At 35.8% G+C, this 22,111-nt stretch overlaps 1 protein-coding gene across 3 annotated transcripts in view; it reads right to left on the bottom strand.

The window, feature by feature from the left end:
- Window positions 1–22,111, bottom strand: part of HCFC2 (host cell factor C2) — an 88,802-nt gene that overhangs the window by 32,223 nt on the left and 34,468 nt on the right. For 2 of the 3 annotated variants that reach the window (XR_015164008.1, XM_086401083.1), the window contains exons 12-15: window positions 21,918–21,991; window positions 19,894–20,031; window positions 18,210–18,395; window positions 14,341–14,842 (exon numbers count right to left, since the gene is read on the bottom strand). Coding sequence is in view for 2 of the 3 variants with exons in the window: in XM_086401083.1 (XP_086257209.1) it covers window positions 14,528–14,842; window positions 18,210–18,395; window positions 19,894–20,031; window positions 21,918–21,991 (713 nt within the window). In the remaining variant the exon portion in view is untranslated. Of the gene's footprint in view, window positions 1–14,340; window positions 14,843–18,209; window positions 18,396–19,893; window positions 20,032–21,917; window positions 21,992–22,111 lie in introns of those variants that run through there. The other variant, XM_086401082.1, reaches the window with a different exon arrangement.

The following is a 22,111-nucleotide window of genomic DNA, read 5'->3' as shown; positions in this document are numbered from 1 at the left end:
TTAAGCAAAATCAGCCACCATCCTACAATGTTAAAGGTAACCAGTGTTAATATTTTGGTAAATATTTGTCCTTTTACTTTGCTAAATATGTATATTTTTTATAAAATGGGCTCATACTTGCATACTGTTTTGTAACATGCTTTTTTCACTTAACAATATATTGTGAACATCTTTCCCAGGTCATTACGTAAGTTCTACTTTAATTTCTTTATTATTTTGTTGTATAGCTGAAACATAATTTATTTAATCCTCTGTTGGACATTTTGACTATATACATCTTTTCAGTTATAAACAACACTTCACTGAATCTTGTGTACATACATGACTGTTTTCTTCAAGTTAATTCTATTAGCAGAATTGTTGGTTTAATAGATATGCAAAATTAAGGCTTTTGATGCATATATAATTGTATTTTTGAAATATCTTCTATTTGATCCAGGCAGTATATCATTATATAACTGATAAAAGCACTTGATCTTTGGTTATCAGCTTCTTTCTCTAAAGTTTAAAGATTGGGCTGTTTAAGAATCAAGATAAAAAAGGAATTGAACAACTTTAAAATTTACATCAATATATACCAGAACGAAATTCTAAATTTAATAATTTGCTATTAGTACCGAAACTTGAAAAGGTAAAATTGGTCAACTTTGGGTTATATGGGCTTCAGACTCTGAAAGAACATTGGCCACCTACAGGTGTCAGGTCCATAGTCCCCTCTGATGCATGTGAGAGACAGTGCTGCCTTCTCACCTGGCTATGTCACATGTAATTGAATGTCGTGTTTTCTCCCTCCCTGGAACTTCTTACGTTAATAAGCTCCTTCTCCAGGGGATTTTCCCAACCCAGTGATTGAACCTGGGCCTCCTGCACTGCAGGCAGATTCTTTACCGCCTGAGCCACCAGGAAGCCCACATAAGCTCTTACATTAACCTGCAAGTTAATGAGTTTTTAAAATAATTGTGTACATACTGCTTTATGAGAATCTAAGAGAGACATGGGTATCAGTGACTAAGTCATAGAAGAAAGGACTTAAGTAGCTTCTATATACCCTCACTACCTCATTGTAATGGAGATGCTCTAGAGTTTTTTTTTAATGCTACCTTCCTAGCGTCATATGCTTGGTTATAATGATGTTTTAAGCTATTTGTATTTCTTTTCCTCTTAGTGTATATTACCTATGCAGTATTTTCCTTTCTTCAAGTTTTCTGGATTGCCTTACTGGGTCACAGGTATACCACTTAACCTTTAATAATGCTAACTGAACACAGATATTATGAAGGCCCAACTAAAAGGATTTCACAGCAGTATCGATTAGGCATGAAAAATTTAAAGAAAGTGTTTTTAAATAGTTTCTACCATTCACCAAGAATGAAATCTTGCAGTGTAAAATTTTCTTGGAAAATATATTTTCTTTTAGGGAAACTTGTTATCAGCAGTCTAAAACAAGACAATTATTTGTTGATTTATGTAGTAAATTATGCTTCTGAGTCACTTAAATGTTACTGGATGAGATTTCTACCAAAAGCCTAGTCTATTTTACTGAAAAAAAATTTTTTTTTAATTTATTATATTTTTGGCCACATACACGACTTGCAGGATCTTAGTTTCCCAACCAGAGATAAGGCCCAGGCCCCTGGCAGTGAAAGCACCAAGTCCTAAACACTGCCAAGGAATTCCCAAAGCCAGTCAATTTTAAATGTATATTTTTGGTCTCCCTGAATTTGACTATTTATAGATTAGTTTATGTAATAATTTACATATACATATATAGCATTAAACTTATAAAGCATACAATGTGCTCTTGAGTGAAAAACAGAACTCTACTAACTTTGTCTTTCAAAGAGCTATACTACACTGTCTAAAAAATACTCAGTTTTAATTTATGCTTTCTTTTAGAGCTGGAAATGTTACTTTGCTTAATTTCACCAAGCTGAGCTTCCTCTTGCTTCATTCTGTGCTGCCATCCTGGCCCACTGACTCCTTGTGCCCTGTTCCTTGATTCTTCCCACCACCCTGCCATGGCTTTAAACACATAAACTTCCCTCTGTCTAGAACATTCTTTCTCTTCCTCTGCCTGGCTAAGGCCTACTCATCCTTCAGATCTTAGTTTAAACTTCATTAGGAAAGCCTTTAAAACTTGTGTAAAAACTGTACTAATCATCACAGAAAATAGCGCCACCCAAGACTGTATTGTAATAGCGGATATGCTGGCTGCTATAGACTCCTGGATGTTTCTTTCAAGACTGTGCTGCTTTATATACCTGATTTTAAGAATTTTAAAACCAGAAGGCAGAATCCTTTCAAATCATGGACCATAGACGGCAATGGGATAGATTCATATCACTGGCTTCTGGGCGTCACATTTTGAGATATAAGCTTGCCTATTAATACAGTTACAGCTTTCCCTGACCTTACTCCAAAGACAATTTCCTTTGGCACTGCATATCAAATAGACACCTGTGCAAGGTGATGTACTAGAAGAACTCCTTTGCCAAGTTTAATGCCACCAAGCATGCCACATAAAGTCAGTAAAGTAAGTGCTGGCTGTGTCTGTAGAGACCTAATGGCTATGTATTGGTTTTAGGGGCAGAAATTACAAGTTGATAGGTAATGCTCCATCTTCCAAAAAAATAAAAGATTAAAAAACTCTCACACTACAGCATAAGTTTTTGCCTCTTTTAAAAAGGCATAATTTAGGTCTTCCTTGAGTGTACTCTTAAGTGCAAACGGTAACAGTTTTGTGTCTTACTTTTACACCTCTTTTCCAGGGCTTAATTTCAAAGCACATCTGAAAAGACAGTCCTGAACCTTTAAGCATTGGGTAATCAGTGGCTCAGTGGTAAAGAATCTGCATGCCAAGCAGGAAGTGCGGATTTGATCCCTGGGTCAGGAAGATCCCCTGGAGAAGGAAATGGAAATCCATTCCAGAATTCTTGCCTAGGAAATCCCATGTACAGAGAAGCCTCGGGCTATAGTCCAGAGGGTCGCAAAAAGAATTGGATACAACTTAGTACTAAACAATAAATTGGTTGAAAACAAGTTGCTAGGAACAGACAAGTCATAACAGATAGTGCCTTTCAGCCAGGACAGGTATGTCAAAGGGCCCATTCATGCATATATAATGCCCAATATTAGGTTTATAGGAAACCAAATCCTTTTTTCCAGACCAAAGCAGTCACTAATCAACACAAGTAATATTGGGGCTAATAGCCATTTAAGGAAATAGCAGAGCCATTCTTTACTGTGGAGGAAGAGTGTGACTAAAAAAGTAGTTTTCTATACAATTCCATACTATAAAAGTGCTGTCTTGCAGGACAGTACAATGGAGAGAACAAGGCATCCTGTAATTCTGAATAGACTACAACCTATTATATTTCCTACTTATATTAGGGCAAAGTAAAGCAAATTTTAATTTCTACTTCCTTTCCGAGAGTAAGGCAGTCTAGATACCTTCAGTAACTCCTGCTTTAAAAAAACAAATGCTGAAAAAATGTAAGAAACAATCTAAAGTAGTATTAAATAATATATATTTTTAAAATGTTTATCACTGATTTGACATGAAAGTAGAAGGCATCTACAAAATGCCAAAACTGAAGTGCAAACAGGAAACCTGTAAGGGAAGCTAGCACAAAAGCCCGCCTTTGCCACGAGAGTTCTGTCAAACTTGGAAGCTGCCAGTAGCTAGGGGATGAGACGGAAAGCCTGAGGCTCACTCAGGCCAGAATCTAGCTGAGCTACCACTTGAGAAGTGGGCACGAGGAACCTGGCTGTTTGGTGCTGGGTGGCAGGGGGCTAAATCACTACCACCCTCCAATTCATCGTCACTGGTGAGCCCTCAAGGTTCATGATCTGAAATCAGAGAACCTTCAAGATCATAATTAAAATTGGTCTCACTGGCTCCTAGGTGTTTGGCAGAACAGACAAATTCTCCTGGAGATCTCAATTTCAGTCCTTATTTCATGTAATTTGCATTTTTCCCAAGGAAAACAAGTTTCGGATATCACAAAACAAGGGGAAATGGCACCATAAATGAAAAACCAACAAATTTATACAGTACACTCACCCACAATGAATACTGGTATCAACACAAGAAAAATTAATGATGTATTGATATAAAGTAATAGAAGCATGGAAAATATGAATAAGGAGCAAAAGATTATACAGAAAAAGAACAAGTACATTTGTAAAACAAATAGAACTCATAAAAAATTAAAAAAACGAGGGAAAAAATGAAAGATAAGAAATAGACAAAAATTTTAAAAAGATGATATGAGAGCATAAAAATAGAAATCGTAGGAATAAGTCCAAATTATATTTGTAATCACAGTAGATGTAAATGTTATCAAACTATTCGAAGTTTTCTGTGGTCTTGTGTATCAAAATGTGAGGCTAAAGAAATATCTAAGATACTCAGATAAACACTAACCAAAATATAGCTATAGTAAATAAAGGTAACAACAAAAAGATAAAAGCAAACAGCATTCACAGAGTCACTACATAATTATAAAAAATTCAATTCACCAGGGAGATGGAAAAGTTCTAAGTTGGGCTTCCCAGGTGGCGCTAGTGGTAAAGAAACTGCTTGCCAATGAAGGAGACGAGACGTGGGTTCAATCCCTGGGTTAGGAAGATCCCCTGGATAAGGGAATGGCAACCCACTCCAGTATTCTTGCCTGGGGAACCCCATGGACAGAGGAGCCTGGTGAGGTATAGTCCATGGGGTTGCAAAGAGTCAGATACGACTGAGTGACTAAGCACTCATGCATTCATCTAAAAGCCCAAAGAGAAAGCAAAAACAGCTTCAAGAGAAACTGAGGAATCTGCTAATAATGAAATCTCGAGGCTCTTCAGTAAATAAGAACCAAGTATAAGATAAATCAAGTAAAGAAGATCTGCACAGCACAACTAACAAATTTGATCTAATGGACACTATTCAACTGAGGAATATACACTCACCAATGTACACATGGGACATGTATAAAAATTGGTCACAAGATAAATCATAAAGCTAGTCTCAAATTTCAGATCTTATAGCTCATATTCTCTGGCAAAATGACATTAGATAGAAAAATTAAGACAACTATAACCCTCCCAAGCATTTGGAAACACATTTTTTAAATGACTAGTGGGTTAACCAGTCAAACCTCTGGAAGGATTAATGATGAAAAAATGAGAAGGCATAAGTAAACAGGAATGAGAAACAGTCATAACTACATATGCTGTGGAAACTAAAATGATATAAAGATAATATGGATAACAATATCAAGAAGTTTTAAACTAAGATGAAATGGAGAAATCACTAGAAGAATTTATTAAATTTAATAAAACTGACTCAAAAATAATATAGCTTAATGATGCTATAATCCTCAAAGAAATGGATCAACAGTTTACATGCTCTTAGTGACCACTGGCTTTAAGACTAGTTCCAATCTTAAACACTCTTGAAAAACTCATCTAGTAAGATTAGTATAACCTTGACACCAAAACAGACAATGCAGGACATAAAAGAATTATAAGCTGATTTCACTCATGAATGTAGAGGCAAATATCCTAAAGAAAATATTTGCAAGTTGAGTCCAACAATGTATTAACACACATACACACCAGGACCAAATTGGGTTTATCCTAGGAACTAAAGATGGGTTCAATGTTAAAAAGTCAACTATCAATTCAATGCGGTAACATTAAAACAACTCATCCCTTTAAATAAATGAGAAAAAAGCATTCAATAAGATTCAACATTCATTCATATTAAACTATTAGCAGGGACCTCCCTGGTTTAAGAATCCACATTGCAATGCAGGGGATGCAAATTTGATCCCTGGTTGGGGAACTAAGACCCCACATGCCACAGGGCAATTAAGCCCACACACCACAAATACAGTCTGTGCTGCAAAAGATCTTGCATGAGGCAAGAAAGATCCTGCAAGCTGCAACAAAGACTCGATGAAGGTAAATAAATAAATATTAAAAAAAAATAAAACAATTAGCAAACCAAAAATAGAATCTCCTTAATCTGAGGACAGGCCATTTGTGGAAAAAAAAATAAAACATAGTCAACTGAAATGTTAAAAGCATTCCCTTTAAACTGGGACTGAGACAAGGATGTTCATCATCAGTTTTCAACATTGTACTACAAGTCCTAGCAAGTACAGAATGTAATTAATTTTTTTAAAGGGAGAAAGTTCAAGAAAAGGAAGAAAACTGCCACCATTTCACATGATGCGATTATATAAAAAACTCAAAAGACATCTAAATATATTATAAGAACTAATAAAAATTTAGCATGGTTGCTAGATGCAAAATCAACACATAGCTACAATATATCTATAATCAGTAAGAACCACTTAGATTAGAAAGTGTAATTTTAAGAAATTTACCACAGCATTAAAAAATATATATAAAAAAAGAAAACTAATATAAGACATGAAGGCCTTTATGGAGAAAAATAGTTAAAAGTTTATTGAGAGATATTAAATAAATGGAGAAATATACAATGTTTTTGGATGGGAAGACTCATTATTGAAAAGATACCAATTTTCTCCAAGCTAATAAGTTTCAATACAATTACAAAAGATAATACATAAACTGGGAGAAATACATACAACATATTTAAGTGACAAAGGACTGGGATTCAGAATATATAAAGAAATTTATATAAATCAATGAAATAAAAGACATCAACAGAAAAATGGGTAAAAGACATGAACAGGTATTTCACAAAGAGGAAACACGTTTATATATGAAAAAACATTCAATTTCATTAGTAATCAGGGAAACGCAAATTAAACGCACAGTAAGATACTATATAATTGCCACCCAACTGGCAAATATGAAAGATAGTCAAGATTAAGTGTTTGCTAAGACCTAAACATTTGCAATGACACTCAACCACTACCAGTGGGAGCATACTGGTACAAATGCTGAAGAAAACAGTTCAGCATGACTAAGTGAAACCTGCTTTTTGGAGCATCAGTTCTCAAAATTTTACTCCAGAACCTCTATACAGCCTTAAAAATTGAGGACCTCAAAGAGCTTCTTGTTCATGTGGCTTATACTTATCAAAATTTACCATAGTAGAAGTTAAAACACATTTTCAAAACAAAAATATACAGGTACACCCTTGGTAAGCTGTCAGAGTGATGTCGTCATATATCTGAAAAACATTTAAATGTGAAAAATGAGAGTGAAGTGGACAAATAATGTTTTAGCACTCTTATGAAAATTGTTTTGCCCTCACAGACTCCCCTCTGAAGGGATGTCAGGGTCCTCAAGAGTCCCTGGACCATATTTGAAAACAACTGCCCTAGAGAACTCTTGCACATGTGCACCAGGTGACATGTACAAGGATTCACTCATTCCTCAGATATTTATTAAGCATCCACCACGTACCAGCCTTGTTCCAGACATTGTGAATGTGTTAGACAAAATCAGATGAAGCAAGACAAAACCCCCTGCCCACACGGAGCTTACACTGTAATTGGTAGAATGCTCATAGCAGTGTCATTCAGAATAGCCAAAACTGAAAACAATCCAAACCTCCATGAACAGGGGAACAGATAAATAAATTGTGGTACAGTCATACAATGGAATACTATACAGTAGTGAAAACAAATGAAATACACTTACATGCATAAACATTGATAAGAATCTCAAAAACAATGTCAGAAAAAGTCACAGAAGAATATATAAAACATGATACCATTTACATACAAGTTCAGAAACAAGTAAATCTAAATAATATATTAGGGATACATAACATAGAATGCAAAGCCATAAATAAAAACATGAGAGTTGTTACCAAATAATCCAGAATAATGTTTACCTCATGTGGTATGTGTGGAAGGAAGGCAAAGTGGGGGAGCTGTATACATCTGAGGGTATTCTAATTCTTAAGCTGAAGACATGTGTGATCATTTTATTCTCAACAAACATTTTAAAAAGAAAAAAATAAAAGGTTATGTGATACAATTTCACCAACAAAGAGAGGGAATATCTGATATTTCAGCCACTGTTCTGCATTGCAAATCAGCCAATTACTGTAACTGGTGGGGAAGAAGTACATAGTAAGAAAGGAATAAATACGAGCTATTCTTCACAGAAGTTAATTACGTTCCCAGAAAGCTGGGATCTAATGAGATGGCAGTATTACAGTGCTGCTCTGCCAAGTTGGTTCAGCCACTGGCATGATTCTGGTTAACCGGTTACTTTGTTCACTGGGTATAATTATTTGTATAAGTGGAGAATAAAATGATAAGTGATGCAAATCCCAAAATAAACTGAGAAGACATTGACTCTACTGAATTCTGTTGACTTTCAAAAGTACAAATTCCCTTTGGCACATTCTCCTAATAGTGCATTTATGTATTAAGCAATTGAAAAATAAAGTGCATGGTAGCTAGTTTCTCCACACTGGTCAATAACAGGTGCCCAAGTTGGTCACAAGTGTCATAACAATTTTGCAATCATGTCTCTGCCAGAGTCATCACCAGCAGTGACATTTTGCAGATTGAACAAGGCACAGTTAAAGTGCAATTTAATCTGATTGAGGGGATTAACTATACATTTTGGTATTCAATCTAGAAATCTGAAAGAAAAAAAATCTTGAAACACTGGATCTATGCCTTGTACCCAACAACACAGGCCAAAGTTATTATCTTGGGTTAGGGAGTTGGTACAAGAGGTGGGCTAGGCCTGGAAGCAAATGGCTGGCAACACATTCCCAGGAAATGGAGAGCAGACAGAGTATCCTTTAGGTCCTATCTCCCCAACTGGGTTCCAGTCATTCAGAAAGTTCCAGACATCACTATGCTATTACTAAAATCCTAGGCTGTTGGCTGCAAGACCCAAAATCTTATCCATATGTGAACTGGAATGGACACTGCCACCAGGAAGTGCTAAACAGCAACTGGCTGCAGGATGATTTTGGACCAAGCAGTTGACAAAACCTACAGGGTCTCACCCACTCTCTTATATGCTATGCTGCCTTAAGTGGCACACCCACACCTTTGTTAAATCAGATATAATTATTATACCTGTAGCTTTGCCCTCCTTCACTAAGAAAAAGAGAAATAGGGAGGGGACTTTCCTCAAGCTCTTAAGGAACTTCCACTCTGTCTTTTCAGAGAGGAGGAGGAATGGATAATTCCCTTGGTCAGAGCTGGACATTTGCTGGACCATGAATTGCTAGTGGACAGATTACTCTTTCTTCAAAGAGTAATTGAATTGAACTCTTTGTTCAAAAATAAACATTTACTTTTTAACATATACAGATACAGAAATAGAAGATACAGAAATCTATTTTGGATAAGGAGGCTGGTATAGCTTTTTCTTTCATCGTTCAGTTTTTAGAATTAATTGTTCCTCCCCAGAATGCTGTAGTTCATGTTTTTCCAGGCTTGATTTTTAAAAAGTCTTTTCTGAGTTATAGAAATGCATAACTATATAAGAACTCCCAAGTATAACTGGGAAACCTGGAAGGAAGGTGTGCCACTGTCATTTTATTTTCAAGTAAAAATCCTCTGTCCTGTAAGCTTAGAGGTGACCATTGTGGCCTGACAGACTCCAGTGCAGTACTAATGCTGGGGCTCTGTGTCCTTCAGCAGCTCCCTGTGCTTACGTATTAAATAGGTAGGTAGCTTCTTCTAGACAACTGTCCATGGCTTTCCTGTGTGGAAATCAGAGACTGACTTTGGAAATATTTTTAGCTCATTTTCCTTATCATCCAAAATCATTAGAAATCCTGATCATTAAAAAATCATTATCTAGTAATGCCAACCGATTTCACTAAATGCTCATATCTTTTTAGATCAAAGAATCCCTCTTGATATCTATACACACCCCTATTAAATCCTTTTTAGCCTAATAAATACATAGTAACATATCTCTTACTTATCTCAGAACTTCTCTTAGGAACTTAAGAAACAGCAGGGTAGAGTAAGACAAAGGTGGAGCTTGTATTTCCTCCAGAAGCTTATTACATCTGCTAAAATCTCTTTCCGTTTGAAAGCCTCCCTTGCACTTTGATGCCATTTGAGAAGAGGAGGGGGAGTATGGAAAGAGACAATTTTCTTTAATCATTTGTTAAAATATTTAAGTACCAGCTAAATGGCTGATATGGAAGAGAGATAAAGACCCAGTCTCTGCCCTAGAGACCTACCACCTGGCAGAGGGAGAGGAACAATGCTGACAAAGGCACAACAGCTTTTAGGCTGCTATGACAAGACTGAACAAAGGGCAGTGGGGGCACAGGAAAAAGGAGTCAAATCTCCCTAGAAATAAATTATGTCAGGAAAGGCTTCATCATATTGGCAACATTTACGTGAATCTCTGGAGACAGGTGGGAGTGGAAAAGAGGACTGCAGACAGAGGAGGTACATAAGAAGACAGAGGGCACAGTTTGACAGAAGCTAAAAGTGCAAGTGTCAAGTTTAAAGTGGTTAAAGTTTCAAATGATAAGATTAAGTACAATGAAACAATTCACCGGATTTGGGAAATGAGATGTTATCCCTGACCTTTGCTACAGCCATTTTGATGGAGCAGCTAGGACAGAAGACAGGCTGCTATGAATTAAAATGAAAAGCACAAAGAAAAAATATTAAAAGTAAACAAGACCAAAAAAAAAAAGGAACGGGACAACTAGGTTAATCTGTTTCTTGCAGCCATTTGCTTTTTTACTTTCAAGCATACTAGTTTAGCTACAATAAAGTTTAGAGAAGCTTTATATTTGTATCAGAAAATGACTCCCAAACACAATCCACTAACTCATAAGTTTTTAGACACATTTTATTCTTTATGTGCCAAAAAACTGATGCTTTTGAATTGTGGTGCTGGAGAAGACTCTTGAGAGTCCCTTGGACAGCAAGACCAAACCAGTCAATCCTAAAGGAAATCAACCCTGAATATTCACTGGAAGGATGCTGATGCTGAAGTTCCAATACTTTGACCACCTGATGCAAAAAGCTGCCTCAATGGAAAAGACCCTGATTCTGGGAAAGATTGAGGGCAGAAGGAGAAGGGGGCAACAGAGGATAACATAGTTGGATGGCATCATCAACAGAATGGACATGAGTTGGAGCAAACTCTGGGAGATAGTGCAGGAAAAGGTGTGCTGCGGTCCATGGGGTCGCAAAGAGTTGGACATGACTTAGCGACTAAACAACTAACAGCAACATTATTTACAAGATTGTCCATATCATTTTAGGTGATTTATACAAAATCAACATTTCTACAGATTTACTATACCATCACTAATTTTTCTTCCACATAATTCAAAATAAATAACACCTGTAACTGGTTACAGTAGAGAAGGTGCTTTATTTTACATGTCACTGGTACACAGTACATAAAACTGCCTAAAGTTAGTCTTGGAAAACGTAACTGTCAGTTACTTATACCTTCAATGGTCAAGGACCAAGTCTCTTTTGTAACCTACTTCATTTAAGATCAGATGACTACAATACTTTTAAATACGAATAATCTCTTCATATCCAATGTTACAAGTTATTTTTATGCTACAAATGCTGCAATTTTAAAAAATATCTCCAGTTATATAGACCATATCTCTGCAACAAAACTCTGCTAATCTGCAAGTCTTTGAAATAATGGGTCAACAGTTTAACGTTCTTACAGATGATTATATTTATGCGATTGGGTTAGAGGGAGCAGGGGCTCATACATGCAATCAGATTATTTGTTTTTTTTTTTTTTAATGCGGATAAAAGTGAGTTTATAATACCCTACTTCTAGTTGAGTTGCCAAAAAGTTTACTAAACTAAAATGAAGTCAGTACAATATTTTAGAAAACATAATTCTAAGAGCGTGCTACAGAAAAATCTTTTTACTACTATGTGAACCAAAGCTGCAGAGTCCAGGAGGATTGTGGCACAAAGACTTGTACATCTGAATTGCTTATTCAGCTAGGGGGAGTAAAGAAAGTAATTTAACTCAGTGTAAATCCTCTTACGAAAGATATCTGCATGTTATAACCCACTGCAACACCAGAGGATCTTCACTTAGAAAATGTGCAAATCATAAGAAGCTAAATGCACTTCTCCTATTATTTATCTCCATCCATTCTGTTCATAAACATATAGCTCAACGATCTTTTATTATTAATGTCAAAGCCACAGAGATTTCTCTATGGCATCTTTCAGTCACCAACCATTTATCAAAGGGATAAATATGACTAGAAGTTAATGTACAATTATAAAAAAAATGTTAAGAATTTGGGCTAATTCTCAAAGTAAATCCCTTGGTATACAAAGACTGCCTTTCACTCTAGAAAATAAGACATATTTTAGAACCACAGGTCCATATTCACCTGCTAGTCTGGAACAGAAGAGGCATTTAAGCAAAGTAAACTAAAAAACAAAATACTAAATAGTTATAAATGTACACACTCAAATATTCTATTCTTTGCTTAAAGTCAACTTATTCCTTGTCATTAAGAGAAGTGCTTCAAGATGCGAACTGTTAATGCAGTTTGATTAACAAACTGTTAATCCTTAATGAGAATAAGGGGTAAAAGCCAGACCTTTTCCTAATAAAGCAAGTAGATTATAAAATGACTGGGCTTGAAATATATACTTACTGTAACTTTGCATTCTTACTCTTTTTATAACTAAACATACACACATATGTGCAAAATTGCTTACCATTTATTTTAACTTTGGTTAAGTACTTCTTTAGCCTATATCAGACATATTATGGAAGCTATACAAATGATTACAAACATAATAATGAGGTAAGTTAAAATTCTACTAGTGCAAAAAGCAAGCATATGCCAAAAGCAATGCATATGAGTTAAACAAATGCAGAATGAAGCTCTCACCAGGGCAGGTGCTGGGCTAACAAACCAGAGAAGCTCCTTGTAAACACTGTTTGTAAAGTACACATTTAGAGATCAAGGATTCATATAGCCACAAAAAAGGTATTCTAACAACACGACAGTAGTGCATTTATTTTACCTTTAGAGTTTGGAAATCTCTCAATACGTGTCTAACAGTTTGCATATTTTCTTCAAGAGAAACTTAATTAGTGAAGACACATTAATTACAAATACTGTAGTATAAAAATCCCAGTTCTTTACAAAAATTATATATTAAAATATTCTATACACTTTAAATTAGTAACTGGAACATACATACATATCAGTTCTGCACAATTAAATCCATCTTTGCTGGGAGTATTATACATGAAGTTTGAGGACATAGCTACTCAGTCAACCTCAACCGGCAAAAGGTTACATGATATAAAAAGGACAGACCTGTGCTCCTGCAGTTACTGCAGCTTAGTCTGAAATGTCTTTTCTGCAATTATTGCTCTATATATTTATTCTGGATTCGAATAGGCAGTGGAACCATGAAATTCCTAAAAGGTTTAAAACAAGTCACCTGTAGCAGACTTTCCATAATGCCTATATGTATCTTTAAGGTTGTAGTGGAACCTGAGTAAGCTGTCTAATGCTTATATTTCAGTTGTAAAAAAGTTTATACAATTTCAAGGTAAAAACAATGCAAAAATAAAACATTTAGAGCATTTACAAAAATCTTACAAATGTTTAAAACACTTTCAAAACTCATGTCCTGTTAAGGTGCTTCTTTCTTTCTGTGATAAGGAGGACAAAAAACTCTGAATTTTTAATTATGAACATTTTAATTTCAGCAAAAGCAAAATTAGATCCATTAAGACAGATGTTAAAATATTTAGGGATAAACTTCACTTCTAATGAACATACTGAATTTAAGTGCTGAAAGGTACCTTAAAGGTAAACTTTTTTTTTAACTCCCTCATCTATTAATCAGGAAACTGAGGGCCAGGTAAGTGCTTTGGCCAAAAATATATTTCAATATATCAACCTGGTATGAATCGAGAAAACCAATTAATCTTTTTGTATGTTGCCATGATTCTTGGAAAATGATAAAAATTCCAAAGCAGAGTTTCTGAACTTGCTTCTTTCTTTTTTTTAATTTCTTAAGCTCTGTGCTAACTGTAGATAAACAAAGAAATGAATCAAATGGCTCCTAAAATCAGTATTACAAATATTATCCAGTAGAAGATAGTTGCTAGAGGACCACTGCTCATATAGAATAAAGTGAGAGGGAGTACTCAAAGACTGGACCTTTTCAGTGTAGGTAACATTTACCATATAAGACAGCACAGTGTACAACAGCCAGTTACTAGAATCATCTCAATAACTCTAGGATGACTGAGTTACATGGCCTTTATAAAAGATATTGGGGTAATAAAGCCTTTAGCTTTTATCTTAATTTTACTATTTTTCTTTATAATAGAGCTATAACTATGGGGAAGAATTCATATACTGATTTTCAGAGAGGCTTTGCTTCTTTTCTATTTTTATTTGGATCTAGAATTGAGCAAATACATTTTAAGAACAACTTACAAACTCAAATTCATAACTGCTAGAAATACAGTCAGAGAATATTCTTTTAAATGACAAATCTCCAAAACCAGTTACTAATAAATAATCATCACAATAGCTTCAGTAAAAAAAAAAAAAAGAAAATCAATTTAAAGGTGCTTTTTTATTGTTACCTTGAAGCCATCGAACTTGTGTAGCTGGTCCATATCCCTTTTCATTCTTTGCTGATATCCTGAACACAATGGCAGGCCTGGATGTATAATCAATATGTGCATTTGCAAGCTGCCCAGCAGTTACTATACATGATGTCTTAAGACCACAATAAATCCTCATAAACACAAGTTGACTTGGATTATCTTGTATTTGTGCTGTGCGGATAGCCAAGTAGGCTGAATATTCCAAAATATTTCCAGAAGGTGAAGTTGGAGGTTCCCAGGAAAGATGGATGCCCTCGACATTCTTGAAGAGAGCAGAAAAACAAAAACAGATAAAGGTTCTGAAGTTTTCTTTAATAGCATTTATTATGTTATCTTTAGAACACAAGATGCTTTTCACTAAAGTAACTGTATCAGATGTTACAACTTTTGTTGCTGATTTTTAAAAATTTACCTTACCTGGATCTATAATGTTTAATTTATGCCCTTTTAAAAAACATAACTAGGCTTAAATGTCTGCCTGTACACCCAAAGAACAAGATCTTTCTTATCTGAAAGCAGACCTCTTCTTCTCTAAACAGAGGTATGACCTTAGGATAAAATATAATCCAATTAAAAGCCAGAGGGCACAGTGGTGAAAATTTGCCTGCCAATAGCAGAGACGCAAGAGACACAAGATTGATCCTTAAGCTGGGAAGATCCCCTTCCCAACTAGGAAGGGTAGGAAATGGCAACCCAATCCAGTATTCATGCCTGGGAAAGTTCATGGACAGGGGAGCCTGGCAGGCTACAGTCCATGGGGTGGCAAAGAGTCAGACATGAATGAGCGACTGAACACACACATTAAAATTCTCTAGCATAATACTTTTCGTTTCTATAACAAGAACAAAATTAATATAAGAAGCATACACAGATCTCCCTGACTTTCCAAATCTGGATGCTATAATTCTGCTTGAAATTTGTGTCCTTAAAAATATCATGCCCAGTAGTGGAATTGCTGGATCATACAGTAGTTTTATTCCTTGTTTTTTAAGAAATCTCCATTTTGTTCTCCAAGTGGCTGTATAAATTTACATTCCGACCAAGAGTGCAAGAGGGTTCCCTTTTCTGCACATCCTCTCCAGCATTTATTATTTGTAGATTTTTTGATGATGGCCATTCTGACCAGTGTGAGGTGATACATCGTTGTAGTTTTGATTTGCATTTCTCTAATAATAAGCAAATAGAAAAGGAGTACGTCAAGGCTGTATATTGTCACCCTACTTATTTAACTTCTATGCAGAGTACATCATGAGAAACGCTGGGCTAGAAGAAGCACAAGCTGGAATCAAGATTGCCAGGAGAAATATCAATAACCTCAGATATGCAGATGACACCACCCTTATGGCAGAAGGTGAAGAGGAACTAAAGAGCCTCTTGATGAAAGTGAAAGAGGAGAGTGAAAAAGTTGGCTTAAAGCTCAACATTCAGAAAACGAAGATCATGGCATCCAGTCCCATCACTTCATGGGAAATAGATGGGGAAAGTGGAAACAGTATCAGACTTTATTTTTCGGGGCTCCAAAATCACTGCAGATGGTGACTACAGCCATGAAATTAAAAGACGCTTCTTCCTTGGAAGGAAATTTATGACTAACCTAGATAGCATATTCAAAAGCAGAGACATTACTTTGCCAACAAAGGTCCGTCTAGTCCAGGCTATGATTTTTCCAGTGGTCATGTATGGATGTGAAGAGTTGGACTGTAAAGAAAGCTGAGCACCGAATAATTGATGCTTTTGAACTGTGGTGTTGGAGAAGACTCTTTGAGAGTCCCTTGGACTGCAAGGAGATCCAACCAGTCCATTCTGAAGGAGATCAGCCCTGGGATTTCTTTGGAAGGAATGATGCTAAAGCTGAAACTCCAGTACTTTGGCTACCTCATGCGAAGAGTTGACTCATTGGAAAAGACTCTGATGCTGGGAGGGATTGGGGACAGGAGGAGAAGGGGACGACAGAGGATGAGATGGCTGGATGGCATCACTGACTCAATGGACGTGAGTTTGAGTGAACACCGGGAGTTGGTGATGGACAGGGAGGCCTGGTGTGCTGTGATTCATGGGGTTGCAAACAGTCGGACATGACTGAGTGACTGAATTGAACTGAATAATATGCAATGTTGAGCATTTTTTAATCCCACTACTGGGCAATACCCTGAGAAAATCATAATTGAAAAAGACACATGTACCCTAATGTTCACTGGAGCACTACTGACAATAGCCAGGACATAGAAGCACCCTAGATGTTGTTCAGAATGGATAAAAGAAGTTATGGCATATATGTACAGTGGAATATTATTAAGCCATAAAAATGAATGAATTTGAGTCAGTTCTAGTAAGGTGGATAAACCTAGAGCCTGTTATACAGAGTGAAGTAAGTCAGAAACAGAAAAACAAATATCATATATTAACACATATCTAAAAGAAATCAGTCCTGAATATTCATTGGAAGGACTGATGCTGAAGCTGAAACTCCAATACTTTGGCCACCAGATGTGAAGAACTGACTCATTTGAAAAGACCCTGATGCTAGGAAAGATTGAAGGTGGGAGGAGAAGGGGACAACAGAGGATAAGATGGTTGGATGGCATCACCAACTCTATGGACATGAGTTTGAGTAGGCTCCAGGAGTTGGCGATGACAGGAAGGCCTGGTGTGCCACAATCTATGGGGTCACAAAGAGTCAGACACAACTGAGGAACTGAACTGAACTGATGGAATCTAGAAAAATTGTATTGATGAACCTATTTGTAGGGCAGGAGGAGAGACTCAGACATTGAAAACAGACTTATGGATAGAGCAGGGGAAGGAGAGTATGGGACTAATTGAGAAAGCAGCACTGAAATATATGCATTACCATGTGTAAAACCAATAGCTAATGGGAGGTTACAGGGAAATCAGCCTGGAGCTCTGTGATAATCTAGAGGGGTGGGAAGTGGGGGTGGGCAGTGGAGAGAGGTTCAGGAGGGAGGGGACATGTGTATACCTATGGCTGATTCATGATGATGTATAAAAGATACCAACACAACATTGTAAAGCAATTATCCTCCAATTAAAAATAAATAAATTTTTAAAATATCACGAATGCGGATTTCTCTGGTAGTCCAGTGGCTAAGACTCTGTACTCCCAATGCAGGGGGCCCAGGTTGATCCCTGGTCAGGGAACGAGATCCTACCTGTTGCAACTAAGACTCAGTACACACAACTACTGAGCACTCTAGAGCCCACGAGCTGCAACTACTGAGCCCATGTGCCACAACTGAAGACCCTGGGCCCTAGAGCCTGTGCTCCACAAAAAGAGAGGCGATCATGATGAGAAGCCTGCTCACCATAATGGGAGAGTAGCCCCCACTCACCATAACTAGAGAAAAGCCCATGCAGCAACAAAGACCTAGCACAGCCATAAATAAATAAATAATTTAAAAAAAGACTCAGCACAGCCAAATAAATTAAAATATTTTAAATAAATATATATCATGAGTGATTAGCAAAAAATATTTTTAAAAAATTTAATCCACCCCTTTTAGATATCTCTCATTTCATCAGACACTAAAAGGAATCTTTAAACTGATAGTTTTACTTCATGTACAACATTTCAGTAATTTAAATCATTAAGTCTTGACCTGATGTCTCACCTTTGAAATTCTGACCGCAGAAGGAGCTCCAGGAAAACCGGGAATACAGGTTTTAAATTCACTGATTTTGCTGAAAGGGCCTATTCCACAACCATTGATGGCAGCAACCCTGAATCTGTATCCTGTGCCTGGAACAAGATCTTGTTTCTTAAGTAAACTGTAGTCAGGTACGTCTGCATTTCCTATCTAAAATGTAATATATGCAAAAGTCAAAGAAAAGATGCAATTAATTATTTTTCATTGAATAACAAAACTTTTAAAGAATGAATTAAGTTTTAGGGTTGTAGTGCACATTATTTATTTTCCTCTTTCATATATGGAATGAACCCCCTCAAAACAAAAGTAAATAAGCCCATAAATTGGTGATTCTCATCCAGAGGAAAAGCGCCTTTCCAGTTGAGAGTCACTGGTTATAAAAAGAAATATAAAGGTATTTTGCACATCAAGAATACAGAGAAAAGAGAAAAAAAACTAACCACTATTAACAAAGTAACAACTATCTCCATGTAAATTTAACTTGGAATAAAAGTCTCAGAAGATTTACTGTCAGTCTAGCCAGGAATGATACCTTTTGGACATCAGCAAGCAAGCTTGATAGAAAAGGAACAACTAGCATGCCAGCACAGAGCATTTAAAAAATTAATATTCAGCAGATACTGAATAAATATTAAATAACCAGATTGCATACTCTAGGTAGGAAGCTCATAACACCTACAACTTTCAAACAGTTTTTACATCACTACATCACTGTGAAACAGTGCCAACGTTTCATCCCATTTTTAAGGGAGTTACTTCATTTCACAGATGAGGAAACTGAGTCTCAGCGAGGTTAAACAAGTGATTTGTCCAAGGTCACACTGTCAAGTGCTGAAACTGATAACTCAAACTCAAGTTTACTATATGTTTCCTTCTTTTGGGAACGACAGATAGCTACCAAGCCCTTAGATACAGGTATTTCCATATATATGAAATCAAACTACAGCCAGAAATTTTGTTAGGCATAATACTAACATAATATTAATCAGGATGTCTATTTTTGCTAAGAATTGGAAGATTCAATATGTAAAAGTGGGACACCAGAAAGTAGTATTAGAGAAACTAAAATATAATGATAAATGTTATATTCTCCATTTGTAAGATCTTTGGGAGATTCAAACCTGAATATCCATTTTGTTGGCAATTCCCTCTCTGCAATTCCCATTCCAGAAAAAAATTAGTTCAGTATGCTTTGGAGCTATTATCTGTTTCATAATTCTTAGAAGATTAATGTCTCTATCTATATAAGGTCCTCGCTGTATTCAATAGTGTTAAGGGCTTAACATTCTTAAATTATGAAATTGGGACTAACAAAAGTTCTAAGTTAAAAAAAAGTTCCGTTCTAAACTCTCCAGGTAACAACATTAGAGATACTTCAAGAAATCTTTATCTGTACTGGCCAGACTGTATCATTTATGACTCAAAATCCAGCCCAATGAGTGTATAAGACTTTTAAAAATAACCTGCTTGTGATATATTCTATAAACAGAGACTTAAAAAAGAATACAATAACTAATATAAACTCTTAATTATAGGTACTAAACAGATCGCAATTTCACTCATTCAAATGTCCTGAATCAGGCTTACTTCTTAAAGTTCCACGTTTGAGGCTTATAACTAACAGTGTAGAAAACACATCAATAGCTACCTTTGAAATGCTTTGCTTCCCTTTTGGCAGCAAATAAAACTGGCTCACCAAAGCTGTATTATTTTTAAAAATTCCTACGTCACACCACTGTCGTTCTCCTGCTTTCACCATGGCCACCGGATTTGAAGGAGTCTCTTTCTAATTTCAGAGAAAGAAAAATTTATGAAGACTCTTACTGAACATACAAGAAATGCCAAGATTTAATAACTCCATGCAGTGATCTACAAGTACGTATATGGGTAAACGCCACAACATTAATAGCTCATAAGTAAATAAACTCTTAACAGATTAGGTCAACTGACAGTGAGACAGGGATGCCAATTCAAACACAGGGAGTGACAGGCATTCTCCAAGTCAGTAGCTCTGTGCTATCAACCTAGCTGGAGTTAGCATGCTTTCCAATCAGTGACACGTTAAAATGCCAGCTGTTTTATAGAACATTGTCATTTCAGAGACTCTCTCAGAAAATGTAATAATCCCTTTAGTGTGACATTACAACTCACTCCAAAAGGAGCGAATAAGGAAAAATTCACTGCAAGCTAGCTTATTTCTAGATTCAAAAACAACTAGCAGAAATTCAGTGATCTTTGCACTTGAAATACCTGTGATTCTCCAAACCTAAAAGGAGAAAAAATGTTCAAAACTAAAATGCAATTTGAATATAATTTAGCATACACTAAAGAGGAGCAGATTAAACAGTTTGACATTTTTATCTTGCTTTAACAAATAAACTTCCTGTACCTTAAATTACTTTTAGTGATAAGTGAATTATACTTATCCTTTTTAAGCCCATCTTCTTTATAAATGAGACACTGTTTCCAGAAGCTCAAAACAAATATGTACTTCAGTTATTTACTTCTGTCTTAAATATATAACAGCAGAGGTACATGCTTATAATTCACAGTACTTCTTATTGAGGCTATCACACATGACAAAGTGAGCTAACCAGAAGAGTCTTAAAGGTTTTTAAAAGAGAAATAGCTTTAAACTTGTTAAAACGCTCTTCAACAACTTTTATAAAACAACTGGCTCCAATTGCAACTATAGATACCATTCCAACTGATGCACTGTAAAACAGATTTAAGAGAAAAAAATCATTTTAATAATTCTTCTTTGAGAAGAGTTATTAGAACACTAGCACTTTACATTCTGGAAAGGTGAACGCTGATGAAGGTAAAGACATGATCAAAATCCACAGAATCATGACTGAAAGAAAACTAAAACTACAGACTATTCTTGAAGGTTCTAAATGGTAAATGTTAGGTTAAATAAAAACTCTTGTTCATAGCAATAAAGTTGAAATGACTGATAATTTAAAAACATGCAAAACCACATATATGTATTATCCTCCTATTCATCCACTTGAGACAATCTTAGTATAATATTTGTGAGGCACATTCCTGGCATTTAAGTTTGGTACCAGGCAGACTAATTCTGGCCTTCCACCAAAAAATCCAGTGTTAGAGATTATTAGGATATGCTACAGGTATATCTGACTCCAGATTGCAATATTTTGTTGTTCTCCTATTAAGCAGCTAGCAATAAAACCATTCAAGTTTTATGTTCTATAACATGTCCTTTTATTCTTTAAATTGTTAAGTAATTTACATATATACATATATCTATGTATATACACACATTTCTGATTATGAAAGTTAACATTATAGAAAAAGACTGAAAACATAAAGTAAAAACTATCTTTGGCCCCACGACCTGAAGAAAATCATCTAGCACTGTAGTGTAGATTTGTGTGGACTCATGTGAGAATGTGAATGTATGTATGTACTGTGTGTTTTTAATAAAATTGGGAATGCACTATATATATTATTTTTTTATCCAACTTTTTCCACTTAAGATTCTACTGTGAACATTTTTCTCTTTAAGCCTCCATTTTTCAATCTGTGTCAAGTAATTACTAAGAGGATACCCAAGAGCCTTTTCCTGAATGTAGGTTGAAGTTGCTCAGCATTTAAAGCGTCTTTAGCCACCTGTGCGCACGTCTCATCTCCAGGGCATATACTTACAGAAAACGGCATCGTGGCAGCGTGTGCCTCCACACGGCTTATCTTGGTTGCAGGTAGTGCACATGTTTCATCAACTAAAAATTAAACAATTCATCAGATAAGACTTATATAAGCACTGAGCAAACAGACACAGTAAAATATAACTTATAAATATGCAAAAATAGCCAGAGGGAGAAAAAAATCACAACAATTAG

The sequence above is a fragment of the Bos grunniens genome, chromosome 5 (genome assembly GCF_055505025.1).
Source record: "Bos grunniens cultivar Pamir isolate PY7600 chromosome 5, Bosgru_T2T1.0, whole genome shotgun sequence".
Classification (NCBI taxonomy): Eukaryota; Metazoa; Chordata; class Mammalia; order Artiodactyla; family Bovidae; genus Bos; species Bos grunniens.
The sequence above is the reverse complement of the archived record's forward strand: the minus strand, read 5'-3'. Positions and strand labels throughout refer to the sequence as shown.